General features: G+C 38.2%; 1 protein-coding gene across 4 annotated transcripts in view; it reads left to right on the top strand.

Annotated features, from left to right (window-relative positions):
* Positions 1-18,551, top strand: part of LOC121652167 (neural cell adhesion molecule L1.1-like) — a 66,170-nt gene extending 47,619 nt beyond the window's left edge. For 2 of the 4 annotated variants that reach the window (XM_042004795.1, XM_042004793.1), the window contains 8 exons: positions 1,517-1,639; positions 1,897-2,073; positions 3,652-3,765; positions 6,828-6,977; positions 7,435-7,566; positions 7,649-7,721; positions 8,724-8,735; positions 16,481-18,551. In XM_042004795.1, the coding sequence (XP_041860729.1) occupies positions 1,517-1,639; positions 1,897-2,073; positions 3,652-3,765; positions 6,828-6,977; positions 7,435-7,566; positions 7,649-7,721; positions 8,724-8,735; positions 16,481-16,739 (1,040 nt within the window). In that variant the 3' untranslated portion in view covers positions 16,740-18,551. The remainder of the gene's footprint in view (positions 1-1,516; positions 1,640-1,896; positions 2,074-3,651; positions 3,766-6,827; positions 6,978-7,434; positions 7,567-7,648; positions 7,722-8,723; positions 8,736-16,480) is intronic. The other 2 variants (XM_042004796.1, XM_042004794.1) reach the window with 1 other exon arrangement.
* The last annotated feature ends 4,427 nt before the right edge of the window (positions 18,552-22,978 follow it).

Raw genomic sequence — 22,978 nt, 5'->3', positions numbered from 1 at the left:
AGCTGTGGGCAGTGACCAAAAGAACGAGATACAAGGCCTAAATAAGTTTTCTCCGCAGGTTTGCTGGGCTCTCCTTTAGAGATAAGTTGAGGAGCTCGGTGATCTGGGAGGGGCTCAGAGTAGAGTCGCTGCTCCTCCGCATCAAGAGGAGCCAGTTAAAGTGGCTCGGGCATCTGGTCAGGATGCCTCCTAGATGCCTCCCTGTACGTAAGGGTGTACGTCCCACTGGGAGGAGGCCACGGGGAAGACCCAGGACACACTAGATGGACTGCATCTCTCGGCTGGCCTGGCTTTAGGATGACAAGCTGGTGAATGTGGCTGGGTAGAGGGAAGTCTGGATTTCCCTGATTAGGCAGCTGCCCCCGCAACCTGACTCCAGATAAGTGGCAAAAATTTGGATGAATGAATGGACTGACGGACAAATGGACGGACGGACAGACGGACGGACGAATGGACAGACGGATGGTGGGCCTGACTGAGCCAAAATACCGGGGCTGATATTTTTGTCCCAGTCTTCCCCTGGTTCAGACTAAACATGTCACTCCTTGTCACTGATCAGAAGTCACTTTACCTCACATTCCTTATATTTCATTACGAGAATTTTAAGAGAAAATGTCAAATTGTTGATTAACTGAATATTTACACATTTTTCAATAAACCAGTTTTAAATCTTCACTGGACTTTGTACGAAACAATGTGATTATTTAATCACAATTAACTAATTAAACAAATTTAAACATTGCCCAGCACTAAATTAAAACCAAACTAAACATTAGAAAGTAAATTTAAAAAACACCTTTATATGTGTGTTTTTGTTTTCATAAGATTTTAGAAGTCAAAGTTTTAGGTAGATGTTTTACTAATTCGGGTTGTGAATCCACATTATTTTTGGTACAAATATTTTCTTTTTCTTTTCTTTTCTTTTTTTCGAGCCCTGATTCAGCAAAAATTTGCCCTTTACTCAGAACATTCCCACAGATTAATAGATCTTTTTCAATGAACCATTCAGCTTCATCTACTTCTGATTAGATAAGCCAGGACACTCAGCACTGGTCCTAAACAGCCGCAAACACATAAAAATATGAGATGCTGGACGTAGCCACTTTTACATCAGCCTTTGGTTTGTGACCTGCTGTCACAATGAAGCCTCAAAAAATGTTTCTCAGTTCACTGCTAAACAGCTTCATTCATCTTAATCTTCTCATCTTGTGATGGACTGGACTCCATGCCCCTTAAGTTAGCAGACAAGTTAGAACTACAGTTGAAAATATCCTCTGGTCACATTTTGCACATGTCAGCATCTTATCTGGATTTCAGAAACATGGATAAGGCCTTACTCTAGAAAAAAACATTGTTCCAGTAAATATCCTAATAAATAAATAACTTAATAAACAATAGATAAATAACAAGATCAGACTAGAAAACAAGGAAACAAAAACTTCTCTGTGTTATGCACTGTTTAGTTTTATAATACATGAGCCACAGAATTATTTACCTGCATTTCTTGTCCATGTAGCTCCGGGTCCTCCTGCATCATTAAGGTTTGAAAGCCCCACGGAGATGTCATTGATTCTCCTCTGGACTCCTCCACTTGAAACCAATGGTATACTGCTGGGTTATATGGTGCAGTACCAGCAAGGTAAGATTTCAGCATTTTGTAGGAACAGGCTTAATAAAATGTATGTTTACTTCTCAAAAATGTTATTACTTTGCATGCTTTGCATATTTGAACTTAGGCTGCAATTCAGTGGCAATGAGGCAAATAAAACTATTCAGTAAAAATAGCACAATCACATAAGAAAATAAATATTTCATTTCAGTAACATTAAGCTTCAAAGTGATGAAGTCTAAACATTAAAGTACTCATTTTCTCCCTGGTTTGGGTTTCATCTTTAGAGGTGGAGAGTCGAAACAAACTTGTGAAGATGCAGACGATCAGCGATCCCAATGTAAATCACATTTTATTGGAAGATTTAGACCCCCAAAGTTATTACATCTTTAAAGTGATAGCACGCACCGCTGCTGGAGATGGACCTCCTATCACACGGAGGGGGGCCACTCTGTTGGAAGGAGGTGAGACTCTGGTGATTTGTTTGGAGTAACTGTTCTTCTTCATTTGCTGCAGTCAGCTACTTTTATTTTCTACAACTTTTTAGTCGGGTGTGACTTAGAATGTCTAGCAGTTGTTCACCGATCTTATGTCTTTGTGGTTCAGTCACAAGCTGTTTAATCTTTTGGTTAAATTAGTGATAGAAAATAGTTTTAAGTTACAGTAGACTGCATGGGAAAATCTTGTCACAAGTCAAGCTCACAGTGCCAAAGTTATAATAATAATAATAAAGTTTGATCTTTATCAACATTTCATGACCAGCTGAGAGTATTTGAAATACCTCTGAACAAAGGTGAACAAGATAAATCCGAATCAGATGTCCATAACACTTAAGCTAACTCCTAGATGTGGAAGAGAAATTTTTCCAACCCCTGTTCCCACTCCCTGCTTAAGCTCCTCGCTTTATGTCGAAGGCTGAGGAAGCTTATTTCATCCTCTTGTATCTGTGATCTCATTCCTGTGGTCACTATATGAATCTCATGACTGGAGGTGAGAGTTGGGATGAAGAAAGAAAACATTAAATAGAAATAAATAGACATTCACTTATTAATTCAGTTTCCTCTTTACAACTACAACAAATCCGTTCAAATCCCTTATTTCTGCTGACGTAGTTCCAATCCTTCTGTCCATCTCCTGCTCCATCATGCATGAACAAGACCGGAGATATTTGAACTCCTCCATCTGAGGCAGGAGTGAGCGATTCACCTGTTATCAGTTGACAAGCATGGCCTCAGATTCATACTATGTCCACACGGCACTGAAGCTGTGGAGAGCGCTACAATGATTAAATAGTAACACTTCAGAACTAGAACAAGACGTAGCGCATGCACAGATAATGACGTCTCTGCTTGCTCCTGCTGTTGATGGTACAGTAGCACTGTGTTGTAAAAGCATTTTGGTGCTAAAGCTGTACACAAGCCAGGACTGTCTGGAGTAGCACCACAGCATAGTTGGTCATTGATGCCATTTTTGTTGTTGTGTTTGGCACGCATTCATCACACTGATGTCATATCCTCTAGTGGTGTGATTACACTGTCCTCACAGTACCACAGACAGTAGAGGTCTTAAACCTATCCACCTTGGTACCTGGCTTCAGACATGATCGGTTTCATCTAGGCAAATCCCTGGTTTAGTAGGGATGAAAGGGTGGATTGCTAAAATACTTTTGCAGTTTTACTGCAGTTCGGTGTCGTGGGGACGGCCCCTTAAAGGAGCTGAACTTCATTCCATGTACTTCACACTCAGCTGTAAACCGATTCGGTGTGAGCTAAAGAAGGTAAAGAGGCCAACAGAACCACATCATCCGCATAAAGCAGAAATGAAATCCTGAAACCAGAAATGCTTAGCTTGATGTTGTACCAGGGCGCACCCCTCTCTTTAGTTATATAATGAAGAAAATCAGCAGCTGTATGGATTAAAATCTGTGAGTGAATGTTAGTTTTTTTTAATTGTAAAGTACTTTGAGTGGGATTAGAATAAGGTTTTAAAAATGTGGAGTAGAATTACTTTCTTATGTCTGTTTTATCTATCTCACCTTCCAGTTCCTCCAACAAACATCACCATAGTCTCCAGTAATACATCATTCAACCTTAGCTGGGTGCCTGGAGAGCGAGACAGGAACCATGGCTTCCACATCTACTATCTCAAGAAGGATGGTAAGGATTCAGTAGTTACTGTCTTGGCTAAGAAAAGAAATTAGTTTGAATTTGAATATATGTAATGTTCTCACTTTCTATTCTGGTCATTAATGGGAGGGCAGAGACACTGGCCCTCGTTTATCAAATGAACATACTACGGAAATCTGCTCGCATGACCATTTCCATGCAAGGTTTGGGATTTCTTAATTTTTACTTGAGCATGAGATACGATCAAATCTCACGACATGTCTGAGATTGTGTACGCAAGTTTGAGTCTGTGTGGATTTGCGGTGCAGCACACCAAAATAATTATTAAACAAACTGCTGCTTCGGGTTGCTGAAGTTTAGGTGGATGAGTCTCAAACCAGCGTGGGAGGGCTGCTGTGCTCTCCAGAGGAAGTCTGCAACATAATTCTGTCCTGTGCAGTCTTGCATAATATTGCTCTGGCTAATGGAGCCTTTTCAATCCCCGGCGCACCCAGAGGAGCGGATGCCCAGTGAACCATGCCCAGCACAGCCTCCGATGGAGGAGACAGGAGTCAATCCACCTTTTCTAACAAGTAAAGTAGTCTATGTGTTACACACTGGAGAAATTAAGAGATGACTCTGGTTCATGAAAGGGTTTATTTATGTTGAACTGTATTAGTTTATCATACCAAACACATTGTGTCTGGTGGACGCCACAGTCTCTGGAAGGATGGTGCAAATTCGCCCATCTCTGTACAGGCCATAACAGCTTCTCTGACAACAGGTTGTCCCAGCGCATCATATGTCAGCATCCTTGTCAGCTCTCTCTGAGGGTGAATGTGGCGTGTCAAAGGTGATGATGTCTTGTTCCGTCAGATGTGTGTTCACTGTTGCTCCTGTTGCTCAGGATAATTCTGTATATATATATATATATATATATATATATATATATATATATATATATGACAATTCTGACTCATTCTCCCTGTCTTGTAGTTCTCCCACATGTTGTTCACAGGCCTCAAGGCCTCAAGTATTGGAGTGGTCACTCTGCCATATAACTGAATAGAACTTTATAGTCATTGCAACAAAAATGCAATGAAATTACAAATGGTGATCATGTTGCCATGACAACCTCCACACAAGTTCACCTTCATCTTCACTCTCTGCATCTGTGTCATGCTGCTGTAACTGTTGCTGATCTTTTAACTTATTTTGTCTCAGACCTTCTTTGTTTTGTCCAGCCATTTTTTCTCCAGCTTGTCTACAGGTAAGCTGTCTCATGGAGGCAACAGATTTCTGTGTACTGGGCAACTTCCACCCCGTTTCTCTGGTTTGATTTCATATACAGGCATGTCAGGGCTCTTTTGACTCATGACCATGTACACCTTTTCCTCCCAGTGTGAACAGAACTTGCCCGGCCCTCCTCCTTCTTTGAGATTGCGGAGTAGGACTCTGTTGCCAGGGTGCAGCTGGGCTCCGTACGTCTTTTGGTCATAATTTTGTTTTCCTCTTGTAACATTCTGAGCTGAAGCTGATGCAATCTCATAGGCTTCTTTCATTTGTGGCTGCCATTTTGTCACATACTCTGTGTAGCTCAGCTGTTGTACTTGTGTTGGTAAGTTGAACAGGATGTCAACAGGGAGTCGGGGAGAGCAGCCAAACAGCAAGTAGGAAGGGGAAAAACCCAGTAGCCTCACTCTGAGCATCGTTGTAGGCGTGCATTTCTTTAGCCAGCAGGTTTTTCCTTGTCTGTCAGTGCTCTCAACATGGGCAGGAGGGTTCTATTGAAATGCTCCACCTGACCGTTTACCTACGGGTGATATGGGGTAGTATGGGAGCCATGCATACCGCATACCACACTTGTTTTTTAATGTTTTTATTGATCTCTTAGTGTGTCGTTTATATTTTCAAGTGCGCAAACTAAAGAATTATGACTTTCAGTTACCAGGCATGGGCTATTGAAAAGGAGTAAAACAAATAAAACATTAATAATGGGCATATACAGGCTACTTATTGAGAACTTTATTCATACCTCAGCTAGAGTCCATTTAACAATGTCAAGGCTATTAAATGCCTTCATGATCTTCTTCCATGTCACATTTTTGTGCATGCCTTTGACTCAATCAGCAAAACGTCTCCTCTCCAGTTTGACCTTACTGGGCGAGGTTTCTGGACCACAAATAATTAAGAACGTAATACATGAATGACAATGAATTTCAGCCGTCGCATTTATAAAGTCCCGATCATTCCTACGCTGGAAACGATCAGATATGACACGTAGATCCAATCGTAAGATCATTCCTCCGATCAGATGTGCTCTTATTTCCACGTTCATTCGATAAACGAGGGCCAATGTCTTTCAGATCATTGTCCGTTGGAGACATTATCCATCAGAGACGCTGTCCTTCAGAAGGTCAGTAGTTTTATTAACCAGGAGGTTAGTGGTTTCTGTCACGGTTTAGCTGAGGTGAGGACCCAAATGTAGGACTCAGAGACAGGGGGCAGTCGGAATACAAAAACAAGGATTTTATCCGCACATCCAGAATAACAGGAACCACATGACAGGAAAAAAAAAACCACAAGGATCTGACCCAAGAAACTGAAAACCAAGGATTGTCACTGAGGGTTTAATCAGGAACAGGTGAAGTGAGTCAGCTAAATGAAACCAGGAAATGAAACTAATGACAGGAAGCAAAACAGAACCAGCATGGGAAGAAACCACAAAAACAAAACAGGAATCCAGACATGAGCATGACAGAAAACCTACCGAACAGTAAAGAACAAAAAACTACTGAACCAAAAAAAACAGGATTATGACAGGTTTCATTAAAAAGGAGGTCAATAGTTTTATTAACCAGGAAGTTAGTGGTGACATTAACCAGGGGTTTTTATTAACTAGGAGGTCAGTGGTTTTATTAACCAGGTCAGTGGTGGAAAAATGTCTAGGAAGTTGTTTTACATACACTGAATAAATCAACAAATGTTTAGGTACAATCACTGTTATGTGTTAGTTGTTTGTTAAAAAACAAGTAGTCCTGATGAAGAAAACAGTCATGACTGTGATAAATGGCAATTCCAGTCATTTTTTTAACATCTCTTTTTGTGTTCAGCTGGAGGAAGGTGGCAGGAGTCAGAAGTCGTAAACTCCACGAAGGGTTTCTATTCACTGACGGACCTCCATCCAGGAATGCAGTACCATCTAAAGATCCTTCATGGTAACATCACTCATTGGGAAGATACAGTCTGGACCTTGGGACCAGGTATTTGTCTGAATGTGTAGCCTTTGCATTTTCTTCAGTTGAATTTCAAAGTAATTGTAGAAGTACCTATAGACTAATCCGACGGACATTTTGTTTTTATTGCACCATCTAGCGGCACCACCATTATGAAGGTGGCGAGTATTGATTATCTTGTATTCGCTGACATGGACAGCAGCATGAATATCTGGACTGACAACATTAGACCGTGGTCTACATTTACTGAAAAGGGCATCTTATTTGGAAATCTCAAAGATTTTCTGTTTATCATTTTAGTTAGACATCAGAGAGTCAATGTAAGCAAAGTTAAAGGTCAGAGCTGTGTCTCTGCTATACAGCAAACAAAGGCCATGTGTTCTGTCTCAACACAGTAAACAGAAATTAGAAGAACAGTAACGCTCACATACAAGGCTGGCATTAGGATTTTCTGCATAATTGATGGTATCCTTCTTTGTCTCAGTACCATCAGAGATGCCCAGTGGTTTCGCCACCCAAGGATGGCTGATAGGACTCATCAGCGCTGTTGTGCTGCTGCTGCTGATACTGCTCATCCTTTGCTTTATCAAACACAGCAAGGGTGGCAAATATGCAGGTACACCCATAAATATGCTAGCACAATAGACATGGATGTTACATTTAATATATTATTTATGACCAGGGATTTTTCTCAACAGTTAAGGAAAGAGAGGAAAAGCAGGTGGACTCTGAAGTTCGACCAATGAAAGATGAGACTTTTGGAGAATACAGGTAGGCCATTTCTCAGTTTAAATTATAGGATTTATTTATAGTATGTTTTCTAGAGGATACTGAAAACAAGCAATATTAAAAGAAATACACACATATACATAAAAAATGTATGTTAGGTTCTCTAGCTTCCATTGTGTCATTCCTGTATAATTTTATATTTTATGTATATTTTGTATATTTTATATGTATATTGACAAAGGTGTAGCGATAATGAAGCCAAGGGTCATACACAGAGAGGCAAGGAGCAGACTACTTAGCAGGGACAGGCGAATATCCGTGGTCATTCCAAAACGGGTCAAGATCCAGGAGATCACTCGGTAGGAACAGTCCGACAGGGGATAAGGCACAAGAAGTCCAAGGGCTGTAGCAGGGTCGAATACCGGAGTCTGGAAAGGAGAAAACGTTGGCTATCAACAAGGCAAGAATGCTGACCATCTGGCAGGAAAGCATGAACGGGAGAGGGTTTAAGTAGGGCAGAGCACAGGCGCAGGTAGTGTGATAATCAGGGGTGCCACAGGTGGAGCAGTTGAGTTTGATGAGGGAGTGGAGGCCCAGCAGAGCAGCAACCATGACAGTATCTGTAGCCAGATTGATTCTAGAAAATAATTAAACACACAATAATGACAGTTTTTAAAAGCCTGTTTTAAAAAATAGAAACAGAAATGTTTTTTTTTTTTTTTTTTTACCAAACTCATAAAACGAAATTACAGCCGGTGAATAGATCCGATGATCTGGGAGAATGACGTATAAACATGAGTGAACACCAGTAATGCAGCAGAATACAAACCCAACTTCAAATTCCCTTTAAACTTAAATCTCAACACTATTTCTCCAACTAAACTTAACACTTCTATGTTTATGCAAAATCTATTTGAAAAAAATGTGTTGAAACAAATTTGTGTTTAACCTCAACAGACAGTTTTTATTGGCCTGATTCTTAATTAAAACATCTCTCATGCCTTATGATCTCGTTTTTTCCCTCCTTTAATGCACTGCCTGCAGGTCCCTGGAGAGGTGAGGGATTCTATCTTCTCATTAACTTTTTATCTGCCATTTTGTTGTGGTGGTGTTTCAACAGATTTAACTCTTTAACTAAAAGAGGATGAACCGTGGAACTATAACTCAATGGATTATTTTTGGGGGTCATATTACAGCTTCTAATAACGTTTATCATTTAGAGTAACAGTATTTGTTTTTGCTATTTATTTCCTGTGTTTTTACATTCTTGTATTGTACTGCTGTAGCTCAGGACGGGGTGTGATTATTTTCCCAAAAAGTCTATTATATATATATATATATATATATATATATATATATACTGTATAAAAGAACTGTTCTTTTTTTACAGTTCTTTAAAACAGAAACAAGTTTTGCAGTTTTTCCAGAAGACCTTTCAGCAAAAGCAAATGAACAGCCTTTTTATTTAATAATTAAATAAATAAATGAATAACTACTGAAATGAATAAATATACCATAAGATAAATACAAAATAAAATAATAAAATGTAAAATTTTATTTATTTAATGACAGTTTATTTAATATATTTGATTTATTAATTTATTTATTTATTTATCTATTTTGAAATACTTTAATGTCAAAGTGTTAACCAGGACAGACGGCCAGTTTCCACTGGGTCCGTGTTCTGGCTGCAGCACGGTTTCATTTTGGCCTTTGTAGCATGTCAAGTCACAACAGGAGTGTGTCATGTGCTGGGGAGCACTGATGTGAGCCAGACCATTGACTTTAACGGCTGAAGCGTCAAAATGGAAAGTTCTCTAGATGTGTCGCGAACATTTACTGAAGCCCACAGATACCCTTCGTTTCCCTGACCTCCCTGCCTGCCTGCTAATTCTTCCCTGTCCACCACCTCCTGCAGTGCCTGGCGTCACTGATACCATCATTCCCTCAGGAAGTGAAGTAATTAGTTGTTACTGCATGACCCTGAAGTGGAAAAACAAGTGTACACAACGAATGGACAGACAGTTATTAATTAAAAATCTCCAGAGCAGAGCTGGAAGATGCTGCCGGAAAGGCACATTACAGTCCGCCCCGTCATGACCAAGGGTGCTTAATAATTATTAGTTGATTAAAATAACTGCCAGGTAATTTATAATGTATTGAAATGCATTACAAATAAGAAAGAATTGTCATGACAAAAATAAGTTGGACTAGAATGCTCTTTTTTATCCGAGATCAGCAACCGGGGATGTGTGGTGGGCCGTGAAGAAGAAGCTGACAGGCAGGTCAGGAAAAGGAAGGTTACACATAACCACGCCCATATACAGATAGCCACGCCCCTTAATTTGAATATAAGAACTCAAAATAAATTCCATTATAAAATAAAAGTGATATATAAATAAATAAGTGTAAACATAAAAGTATGTGTAATAAAATAAAAGTATTTATCAATATATTATTTTCTAAATAATATTATGTCATTAAATAAATAATAATTGAAAATTTTACATTTTATTAATTTAATTTGAATTTATTTTATGAGATCATTTTTAATTTCAGTATTTATTTATTTAATTAATTATGAATAAAAGGGCTCTCCATAATGCTGGGCTTACACCAAATGATTTTCACAGTCGCAGACTAAAAACAGAAGTCCTTAGGAAATCTGAGGATTCTTACTGGAGTCACAGCTCACTCCCGTCATCTCGATCGTTAGGTTGAAGGTGGTAATCTGCACTATTTCATGTCAATCTTTCCCTCGTCTTGGATCTGCGACAATATCAAACGTGTTTGATATTATTACAAGTTACAAGTGACAAAAGCAGAAACAGGAGTCTGGACAGTCAGAACAAGGACAAAAATGTACAAAAGAAAAAGACGAACAGAAAGCGGTGATGAAACGTTGTCGGTGGACTGTCGAGAAAGAGGAGCAGATGGTTATTAAGAGTAAATGCCTGCTGTGGATCATTTATGTGTTACAGTATAATAATCTAACAAATGAGAGCCATTTTTACAACATAAGAGGGTCTTTCAACGTTTCTTACCGAAAAATCTTAATACAGATACATGTACAGTTACAAATATAATATGTATATATATTAGGACTGTCAAATAATTTAAAACGTTTAAATATATTAATCACAGCTTACTAATTAATTATGATTAATATCCATTCACGACTTTTCATGAAACAGGCCCATTTTTACTGCATTATATCAACAAAAGAGTCAATGTTTACAAATATTAAATGTTAACTAACCTTCACTTGGGTAAGCATCAAATGTCCAAGGGTCAGTAAATGCAACATGTAATGTACTTTTATATGTTGTTCTGCATCATTTTAACATGTTTTATATCATAATGCAGAATTCATCCAGCATCAGCTCACCAGTCATCTCTGTCAGAAAACCACCAGATCTGATGATCTGGCTAAAAAAAAGTTTTCTTTATATATATATATATATATATATATATATATATATATATATATATATATATATATATATATATATATACATATTAGTGTATTAGTGCTGGGCAATGTTTAGAATTTTTAATCGCGGTTAATCGTTTTATTAATTGCTATTAGTCGCATTGTTATGCACAAAATGTAATTTTTCTCTGAAAGAAAGTTTGCTGCTATATGAAATAAATGCAGTAAGTTTTGGTTTACAAACACTAAATATGGGGTCTGCAACTTGCGGCTCAGGAGCAGCAAATGGCTCTCTGGACCTTCTGAAATGGCTCTTAATACATGGCTAAAATGCTAAAGAACTAACTAAAGTTTTTAAATAAAGATAAAAATGGATGACTTCTGCTTCTGGTAGTAACATGTAGGAAGACAAACAAACTCTGCTAAAAACCAACCAAAAAACGTCTTTAATGGTATCAAAGGAAACAGAAATTAAAAAGAACTGATGAAAACACGACCAGGTGGGAAAAGTAAAAAGTGTACAAAGATGAAAGAGGCGCGTGAAGATGTTTGTGGGCCTCAGTCGGAGGCAAACCTGGAGAGCAGCCAGTCGCTTTGGGGCGAGTTGGACTTACTGGGGGAGATACGCTCCCTCAGACAAGAACATAAACCAGCAGCAATGGAGAACAAGCAAGGAATAACAAGAGTGGAAAAAAGTATTAAGGAGGTTATTAATTGAATGCCCACGGTGGAAACACGAACAGCTGAGTTGGAGGAGCGGGCAGGACACACTGAAGAACGGACGACACAGTTGGAGAAAGTCGTAGACTACCTGCTCCAAAACGAAGCCAAACTGAAGGCAAAGTATAATGACCTGGATGCAACAGCGAGGCGTAAGAACATCAGGGTACACTGCATGCCTGAGGGGTCAGAAAAGAACAACATGGTGGGGTTCTTGAAGGAACTGACCTGCTCTAAGTTGAAAATACAAACAGAATTAGACATCGGAAGAGCACAACAGGTCAGTATTACTGCACAGACGAGGACCAACACAATCCGTACTGCTGCCCCGAGAGCAATTATTGTAAGTTTTTTTAAATTAGCGAGTGGAGGAAGATGTTATTCAGGCGGTATGGAAACAAAAGACTGTATATGAGGGACATGGCATGTATTTTAATCAGGATTACACAACAGAGATACAAAAGCACAGAACATGGGTCCGTGATATCATCAGAAATCTCGAGGAGGGTAAGGTGAAGGATCTTTCTACAGGGTGTGCAGAATTACTAGGCAAGTTGTATTTTTGAGGATTAATTTTATTATAGAACAACAACTATGTTCGCAATGAACACAAAAGCTGAATATTTTTGGAAGTTGGAGTGGGGCTTTTTTTAGTTTTAGTATCTTAGGAAGATATCTGTGTGTGCAGGTGACTATTACTATGCATAATTATTAGGCAACTTAACAAAAACCAAATATATACCCATTTCACTTATTTATTTTCACCAGGGAAACCAATATAACAACTCAAAGTTTACAAATATACATTTCTGGCATTCAAAAACAAAACAAAAACAAATCAGTGACCAATATAACCACCTTTCTTTACGAGGACACTCAAAAGCCTGCCATCCATAGATTCTGTCAGTGTCTTGATCTGTTCACGATCAACATTGCGTGCAGCAGCAACCACAGCCTCCCAGACACTGTTCAGAGAGGTGTACTGTTTTCCCTCCCTGTAGATCTCACATTTGATGAGGGACCACAGGTTCTCTATGGGGTTAAGATCAGGTGAACAAGGAGGCCATGTCATTATTTTTCTTCTTTTAGACCTTTTCTGGCCAGCCACGCAGTGGAGTACTTGGATGCGTGTGATGGAGCATTGTCCTGCATGAAAATCATGTTTTTCTTGAACGATGCTGACTTCTTCCTGTACCACTGCTTGAAGAAGGTGTCTTCCAGAAACTGGCAGTAGGACTGGGAGTTGAGCTTGACTCCATCCTCAACCCGAAAAGGTCCCACAAGCTCCTCTTTGATGATACCAGCCCATACCAGTATCCCACCTCCACCTTGCTGGCGTCTGAGTCGGAGTGGAGCTCTCTGTCCTGTACTGATCCAGCCACGAGCCCATCCATCTGGCCCATCAAGACTCACTCTCATTTCATCAGTCCATAAAACCTTAGAAAAATCAGTCTTATGATATTTCTTGGCCCAGTCTTGACGTTTTATCTTGTGTGTCTTGTTCAGTGGTGGTCATTTTTCAGCCTTTCTTACCTTGGCCATGTCCCTGAGTATTGCACACCTTGTGCTTCTTGGCACTCCAGTGATGTTGCAGCTCTGAAATATGGCAAAACTGGTGGCCAATGGCATCTTGGCAGCTTCACGCTTGATTTTCCTCAGTTCATGGGCAGTTATTTTGCGCCTTGTTTTTTCAACACGCTTCTTGCGACCCTGTTGACTATTTTGAATGAAACGCTTGATTGTTTGATGATCACGCCTCAAAAGCTTGGCAATTTTAAGAGTGCTGCATCCCTCTGCAAGACATCTCACTATTTTTGACTTTTCAGAGTCCGTCAAATCTCTCTTCTGACCCATTTTGCCAAAGGAATGGAAGTTGCCTAATAATTATGCGCACCTGATATAGGGTGTTGATGTCATTAGACCACACCCCTTCTCATTACAGAGATGCACATCACCTGATATGCTTAATTGGTAGTAGGCTTTCAAACCTGTACCGGTTGGAGCAGAACAACATGCATAAAGAGGATGATGTGGTCAAAATACTCATTTGCCTAATAATTCTGCACACACTGTAGATGGGGGGGCAATGCAACAAAGCTGAGAAAAATGGGCGTCTACATAGAAGAGGATGATGAGACAGAAAAGTTAAAGAAGGATCTGCTGAGCAGTTGTTGGAGGGAGGTGAAGTCACATAATGCATCACAGGTAACGGGAAATGCATAAAAAGAAAGACGCCATGAAAGACACTAACTTCTCACTAAGAAAAAGGTAAAATGAAAATTTAACTAAATAAAAAAAAATTTTACAAAGGAGCTATAGAGATATTTTTTAAAGGAAATATAATGTTGGTTGCAGAGTTTTATACTATTGCTCTATTGTATACTATGCTCTGATACTATTTAAGTATCAAGTAACTTTATCAGAACAAGAAAAAATGGTTGCAGTCCTCTGAAAGGGGCTATATCTTTCACAGGCATCTTTTGTTGGAAGTTAAAGTTAATTCTCTTTAGTCAATAGTTAGTTGTTTAGTTATTTGCTTGTTTAATGATGAATGTAAGGGGAATGAATAAATGTGTTTTGTGTTCTAAGGGTAGGATAATAATGAAGTGGATGGGGTACCGTACTTGTACAACCATTTTTGTTATGGACAGGTTAAAATTTATTTCATATCATGTCAATGGTCTAAATAACCCAATTAAAAGAAAGAAAATTTTAAATCAATTGAAACAACTTAACTGTTCAATAGCAATACAAGAAACTCATTTGGAAGAAACGGAACATAAAAATAACAACGGGACTGGATAAATCAGGTATATTTCTCATCTTCTGGGAGAAAAGGGGAGTAGCAATATTATTCCAAAGAGATTAAATGATCTTAATATTGAATATCTACGCACCTAATGAAGAGAATAAATAAATGGTATATATATATATACATTCCATTTATTTATTCTCTTCATTAGGTATATATATATATGTATAATAATTTTTTTTTAGCAATTTTTTAGTTTATAATTATAATAATTGTTTGTAAGTTATAATAATTGCATCAAATTTACACAACATTAATGACACTAAAATACCAGTAATGTTTTTTTTTATCAATTTTTCTTATCATTAGGTTGAAAACTATGAGGTTTTTTCCGTTTTTTTTAAACACATTAGAAATAAAAATGTGGTGCTTCAAAAATGACAAGTTTTCTCTTTAAACAGTAACAGTTAAAATATTTCTTCATACATATTTATAAAATCAAATATTTATGACAAATAAGGATGAAATGTTCAGGATTTACTAACTAAAAGGTAAAAAGTCAGCAGGATGAATTTAAAGCTGTTAAGCTGCTTCCTTCTAAACACAGAAGGAACAATATGTGATGAATATCAGCATCAGGTGAACAGACAGAAAGCGGGATTAGAATCTCACAGCTTCTAGATGGTGAGGAGAGAGAAATATTCACAATATGCACAATAACTTCCATCCATGCACCTTCAGTGCTTCATTATCCAGGTTTCTGGCCTAAAATTTCTCTAACCTTCATTCTTAGCTTGTCTGTTAAGCTCTGCACTCTTCGCTACCGGGAGTTAAGCAGTTGACATCCGGTTTTACGGGTGTAGCGTCAGGTCTGTAGATGTAACTATAAACATGTGTGGTATCCACAGAAAGTCCAGAATCTCAGCTACCAGCTCAGCGAAACCATTTCTATCACCAACAAACACAGTTAAGGCAGCAAACAATTAAAAGACCAGGCACACAAAGTCCAAAAAAGTATGTAAACACGAACTATGTCTCCCCATGTCCACCCGACAGCATGAACACGGACAAACGACTCTTCTGCTGAAAGCTCACATCTCACAGATTCCACAGCTGGAAGTTTCATCTTTCTATGACCAAGACTCACTGAACCAGAGGCAGAAGAAGACCCGATTTATGCTTTACGTTTGTAAAACAGTCATAAAATGTCTTACTTTTCCTGTCTTGCCTCAAAACTTATATCCACCAGGATTAAACCGCATTTAGTAATAAATAAATAAATAAACAAAGTTTCTTATTGTTTCATGGGTTTTGATGGACAAAGAGAAATGTCGATTATTCTTCTTCATTCTTAAGGGCCAGACAGAAAACCTTTCTTTATTTTAATATCCCGGCTCTCTCCTGATTACATCAGACACATCGTTGCAGCAGGACGAGACATGCGGGAGAGATGGATGATGAGATGCAGCCTCTGCATGTGGCCAATGAGCAAGAAGTTTGAAAGAAAGAAAAAAGAAATTAATGCTGTTAGTCAATTACTGCATTAACGCCATAATAACGCGTTAACATGCCCAGCCCTAATATATATATATATATATATATATATATATATATTTCATGTAAATTTATTGATTCTGTATCATGTGTATCTGCCATTTAGAGGCACATGAAACCGTCCTTCTGCTGCAGCTTATCAGCTTCCATCCTCCTTTTCTTTGCTAAGCTATCATATCAGATGTCATGTGACTTCTGTTTTGTCTGAACTGAAATTTAATGCAACATATTATGTTCATCCTTTTTCATATATGCTGCCACGGTGATTTTTATACTCAGAGATGCTTTCCTCATTTTAAAATCCTTTAAAACACTTGCTTTTCTCTTTATATCTTCTTTTAGCATTCTAGATGAGAAGCACTCGGACAGCCAGCCGTCTCTGTGTGAGGACAGTAAAGTGGGGAGTGACGACTCTCTGGCTGAGTACGGGGACAGTGTGGACATTCAGTTCAATGAGGACGGCTCCTTTATAGGCCAGTACAGTGGCCGAGGGCCTGCTCCCCATGGCAACGAGAGCTCTGATCCAGCCTCTCCAGTTAATGCAATCCCACCTCCCCCAATTGCTCCATCTATGTCCAGCATCCTGAACCGACCCAGCTAGACATACTTACATATATACTATAAAAGGAAGCATATATGAATGGCTGCAACAAAAACAAAAGGAGACAGGTTTCCTTACTAACTGCCTGTTAAGATTACACAGCGTGACATACACATTAATCAGACATTTCTTTCATGTAAAGAAGAAAGAAGGGAGGTGGAGGACAGGATCAGCTGTTTGTAAGGAAAGAATTAACAAGTTTACATTGCATGTGCAGTTTAAGAAAACTCTTCATGTGACTCCAGACACCTCAACAAGTCAACTGCCAACTACATAAATTAAATAAATGTTTACTGTCAGCAGCTGCAGAGATGGTTAATGCTATTTTGCTAAGCTGTGTTATCTTTTACCATGAGCATATAACGTTTACATCCATTTTTTATGCATTTTTTTATCTATTTAAATTTGATCTCTTTGTCTACTGTTGTTTACAAAGAGGAATGCTTTCTGATTGGATCCTGCTACAGTTTTTATGATGTACCAGTTTCTAAAAGCTTAAGAAGCGCTCAGCAGGTCCAAACATAGTTTAATGTTTAAAACTAAATGGCAGTTATTGAGCGCTTAGGAAGATGTTAGTGAAGGATTTTGAACAACTTATGCAGAATATATGACACAGTATACACTATGTCTTTTATAAGATTTCATTTAAACATCTGAAACTTTAACTCTCATTTTGCTTATTGGACACATTTAATTCTTAAGCAAAATGTCACAATTACTTTTACTAAGAAGTTATTTTTTGTTTTTTATAAGTTTTTATTTGTGTTTGTGTGTATCCATATGGAAATGGTTTAGTACAGATATCAAAGAAGCTCCCGTATGAAGACTGGGATGACAGGCTGATGCTCTCCACCTCCTCTCTTCTCACTTTCTGTCAGTCAGTCATCAGGATGAAACGGTGGATGAAACGGTGACTTACTGAACTGTTGTTCTTTTCCTAAATGCTCTGTGTGCATTTTGAAATTGGTGAAGATATTTTCTTCGCTTGCACGTGTGCTTTACCTTCTCAAGTTGAGCTATTGTCTTTGAAGCAGACACTGCAACAAATGGACCTTTCAGAGCAGCAGAACGGCATCATGTTTCAGGGTACACCTGGACCGTTCTGCTGGTACGAGGGAGGGGGACAGGGATGACTTTAATTGTCTGTAGGAAACAAAAAGATGACAAAGGAAAAGTCTGTTTTCTATACTCTGAATGTAAATAAAAAAGAATTAAGATTGCCTCTTTTTTTTTTTTACTTGTGTTTCTTTTAAAGGATTATCAGATTGTTTTTTTTTAATCTGTTGCTTTGTTTGACTTTGTACTGCAGCAACTTGATTCTGCAGCATTTCCACCGTACAAAGCCCCCACCCAGCATCATCTTTTCCTCTGCTTTTCCTCTTGTGTCATTTAGTAACTTATAGATTTAGACAACACTAGAATTATAGGGAAGAACTTCTGTTCAGTTTCTCTGTAGCCTTTAGAGACGCAGCAGACTAATAACTATAACGTCATGTCATTAATGTTAACATTTTTCCTGGTGCAGAGGGCTTTTGGTGCGGTCTTCTGAAGCGCAGGATAAACCAGCTGTAAATCAGTCTTTAAGTGTATTTCATGGCCTTTCAGTGGCAGACGGGCTGCACTGCAGGTTCTGTTCACAGTGCCTCCAACTGTCCCTAATCCAGTCTCACGGGATCAGTAAGGAAAGGTGGGGTAAGATGGAGGAGGTGAAATACTGCAATACTAAGATGTGCTAATGTGTGCTGTACTGTAGCTGATTAACTAACCCAGCCTGTAAACTAATAAATAAACATGGACTCTGCATATACTGAACAGACCCGAGCAAGTTTTCTTCTCTGTGATGAATTTGTGTGTGTGTGTGTGTGTGTGCTGTTCTAAAGTTAAAACTGTTGGGGCAAGAGGGGTTGTTCTGTCATTTAGGGGATAATCAACAATTATTCATGATGATTCATACAATTATTAAAAGGAACCCTGACTATTAGCACTTATTGGTCTTCACATGTTGATCATAAAATTCATTGTTACTGACCTGTGAAAATTCCTAATTACTCAAAATATTATGTATTTACTTTGTTTTTTTATCTACAGAGGTCGCCATTATTTTACTTGTGCAATGCATTCTGGGAGATTACATATGAAGGTTTCTCTCAAGACTAGAACACCAGGAGGTGAAGGCAAAAGTGACTTGTTTGTGGCATATTTTTCCTTTTTTGACAGTGGATTCACAGAAACTCTGCTCAACTGAGCTGTTTTTGTTTCAGATTCCAGCCAAAATATCACGTGCAAAGCTGTGGCTGCTGCTTTTGCAGCGGACCCAAGGAGGACCTCTGCTGGCCCAGCAGAGCTCATGTCACATCGGTGGACTCCGGGTTCTCCTGATGAAGAAAATTAGGAAAAAGCCACCTGATCCTCCTCATTCAGGATGTCTCTGATAATGCTCGAGACTAACATTAAATCTTCATTGCCTGGTGCCAACAAACAGATAACTGTTCATCTGAATTTGTTTTTGTCTCAGCGACAGAAAGCCGTTGAGGGGAATAGGTTGCTGCATCGCAGGGCTGAACAGGAGCCACACTCAGACACTTTATTCTTCTTATTTGGAACATTTGCTTAGAATGATGGTCTGGCTGCTGTGTTGTGCTGTATATTTTTGATAATAGCTTCGAGGCATCAAGATCCAAGAATTCGGCCACACAAGTTTAAATGATTGATATATTTTTTTATATAATAGATTTAAGCTGGTGATACTCTAAAAATATTCTGCTGCTGATTCCATATTGTGAAGTAAGAATATTAAATAACAAGAAGTTTCCATTTTCTATTATATGTTTGGTTTTATTACTTTATTTTTCCATTGAAGTTAATCAGCTTTTTGTTTTGCAGGATGTCAGGGTTGTTCCAGATGTGTGTAAGCTTACATAGAAAAAGTGAAGACTTGGTTATCTTTAGAAATTCCCGCTAAGCCATTAATGAGGAACTGATATTAATGCTTTTAAAACACTTATGTGTTTTGATGGCTGGGCTGATGAATGGCAGGTCAGAGATAATTAGATCCTCACACAATGCCTGCTCTACATCTAACCGTGGTTCATCTAGACCGCTGGGTTTAAGCCATTTGGAGATATATTGCAGTTAATTAGCTAAAAAATAGAGATTAAAAATTGGCAGCTCCAATTTACCTCTATCTTTAGTCTTCTGTAAAGATTTTAGACTGCAATGTGATTGCTTGTTTTTCTATAGAAATGTAGATATATGTGAGTCCAGCGATTTAAACCAGCTGGAGGACGGTTTAGTGCAGGGGTGGGCAATTAATTTTTACAAGCGGCCACATGAGAAACCTGAATTGTGTCAGAGGGCCAAACTGACAACTTAATTCTGCTCAACTTTCTTCCATTGTAAAATTCACTAAATGATATATTATGAATAGCTGGTACTGGTAATCAGAAGATTAAAACTATTCTGTAAATATTTATATCGGGCTATGTGAAATTGTGGTGCATAGGTCAAATAAAACAAAAACAATCACTGAATCAGTGCAATTTAATTTTAACTTGTTAATCTTCACAATGAAAAACAACAAACACCTTTAACAAATTTATAGAAATGCAACAATACAACAACTTGTAATGTTTTCCTCCTCGTTTCACCTTTCAGTGAGAATAATCCAGTCTGTTCTGGACTTGAACAAGGACATTGAACCCTGGCTGAACGTCTGAGATGAGCCGGACCTGAAGTGTTTTGCCAGAAGGTAAATGTTTTAGTTACAGCATCAACAACATGGTTCATCTGTAACACTGTCTTACACAACATTTCCTGGTGTATAATACAATGCAAAAATGTTGATTTCTGCACAGTCTAAGTCTGCAGCTCCAGCGATGTGCTCAACCTCAACCTGCCTCGCAACAGTGCGTCAGGAGAGGGAGACGTCCTCCTTTTCCTCCAGGCATATCAGTGCAACAGAGTCCAAGCACTCCTTAACAAACTCTCTGTCAGAAAATGCTTTATGACATTACTTGTCCCAACGGCTGCATCTTTGGTGGTGTTAAGTTTGGTATAAATTCCTTGCTGGGTTTGCAGTTTTGCTAGCAACGCATCAGACGCCCTTGCACTATTTTTCAGACAGATTTTTGTATTTATCCTCATGTTTTGGTCGTGCAGTGGCGATTGAAATTGTAATCTTTTAACACAGCAACCTGTGTAACCACAAATCAAGCACACAGCTTTACCTTTAATTTCTGTGAAGAAGTACTTGTCAGTCCATGTCTTGTAAAAAACACGACATTCATTATCAACTTTTCTTTTCTTAGCGTGAGCTGACACCCTCTTTTTACAAAGAAAATATATATTCATTGTATGTCCTTGTAATAGGGAAACTTAAAGACAGTCCAAAAAGGGTATATAGGCAGAAGCAGAACCTACCCCCCAAATCAGAACTATAAAAGAAGAAAATAGCTACCATGACATACATACAATAATAGGATTTAGGAAGTAATATACACATATTTACTGGTAATGATTACATTCACATGATTCATAATGTTTAATCACATTTGTCTTAAATATGTTTTTAAACCGTTTTTAAAGTTGTACAATCTTTTAGCTCCTGGTCTAATTTGTTCCATATATCAACCCCGACAAAGGAAATACAGTGTTGTTTTATGTTTGTTCTTGCTTTTGGTTTTCTAAACGTATTGTACCCTCTAAAATCATACACGCTATCTCTGATTGAAAACAAGCCCTGAATGTGCAACAAATTATTCTTTTACTCTGTACATAAATTGAGCAGTTTTAAAGTCAACCAAATCTTTAAACTTTAATGTTTTTAAATGAACAAAAAATTGGTTTGTATGCTCTCTGTAATCTGCTTTATTTACAGTTCAAATAGCTCTCTTTTGGATTATGAACAAAGGATTTAAATTAGTTTTGTAGGTGTTTTCCTACACTTCAATAGAGTACATCCGGTGGGGCAATACTAAGGAACAATTCAAGAGATATAACGTTTTTTTATTTAGAAACTCTAACTTTGTGTAACACTGCCAGATATTAGAACAACTAACAAACTGCCAGAGATTTGGACAGAAGTGGCGTAACGCTTTTCAAAATAAAAGCAGCACAGCTGTAAAGCATGCTCAACATAGATATTTCTATCATCTGTCTATGTTGTAATTTATGATTGTCCTCACGCGGGCCGGACAGGGATGCACAAAGGGCAGGATGTGGCCTGCAGGCCGTAATATGCCCAGCTCTGGTTTAGTGGGTATCCCAGAAAACAGCTAGTTGACTTTAGGTAGAACCATCATTTCAATTGTGGCAACCCTCCCCATGAGAGATATGGGTAAGCGCCTCCACCGTGAGAGATCATCCTCTATTGTTTGAAGTAGCTGGACATAATTTAGCTTTGTTAGTTCTGATAATCTGGGAGAAATATTTATGTCTAAATATCTAATATTTCCAGACTGTATTGTAGTATTGGGTATGTTTTGTAAGTCACGGTTAATGGGCACAACTGGTCTTAGACCAGTTAATAGAGTAGTCAGATATTGATGAGAATTTGTTAATGAGTGTGATTGTCTGGGGGAGAGATGTCGGTGAGTTCTGGAGGAAAAGTAATACATCACCAGCATAAAGACTTAGCTATCTTATGCTGTGTATTTTTGGCATGGATTCCTTTAATTTTTTTTTTTTTTTTTTTTTTTTTTTGTCTTGAGGCAGCAGCTAAAGGTTCAATAAAAATAGTAAAAAGTGAAGGAGAAAGCGGGCAACCCTGCCTGGTGCCTCTCTGTAAACAGAAGCTTGGAGAAGTTTGATCATTGGTCTTCACACATGCATTTGGTTTGTTATATAATATTTTTATCCAGTCTATGAGAGATGACCCAAACCCAAATTTGTTTAATGTTGCAAATGAAAAATTCAAGTTTTCTCTGTCAAATGCTTTTTCTGCATCTAAAGGCAAGGCAAGGCAAGGCAGTTTATTTGTATAGCACATTTCATGTACAGGACAATTCAAAGTGCTTTACATAAAACAAAGACATTACAGATATTTAGAATAGTAAAAGGCATCAACACATAATCAACACATAATCACAATAAAATAATAAATTACATTAAAATGATTAAAAGCAAGATAAGTTAAAAAAAAAGTTACCGTGCAGATTTCATGCATAGGCGCATGAGAAAAGAAAAGTTTTTAACCTGGATTTAAAAATGTCTACATTTGGGGAAAGTTTCATCTCCACTGG

This window comes from Melanotaenia boesemani, chromosome 13 (assembly GCF_017639745.1).
Source record: "Melanotaenia boesemani isolate fMelBoe1 chromosome 13, fMelBoe1.pri, whole genome shotgun sequence".
NCBI lineage: Eukaryota > Metazoa > Chordata > Actinopteri > Atheriniformes > Melanotaeniidae > Melanotaenia > Melanotaenia boesemani.
This window is presented reverse-complemented; position numbering and strand designations above follow the sequence as displayed.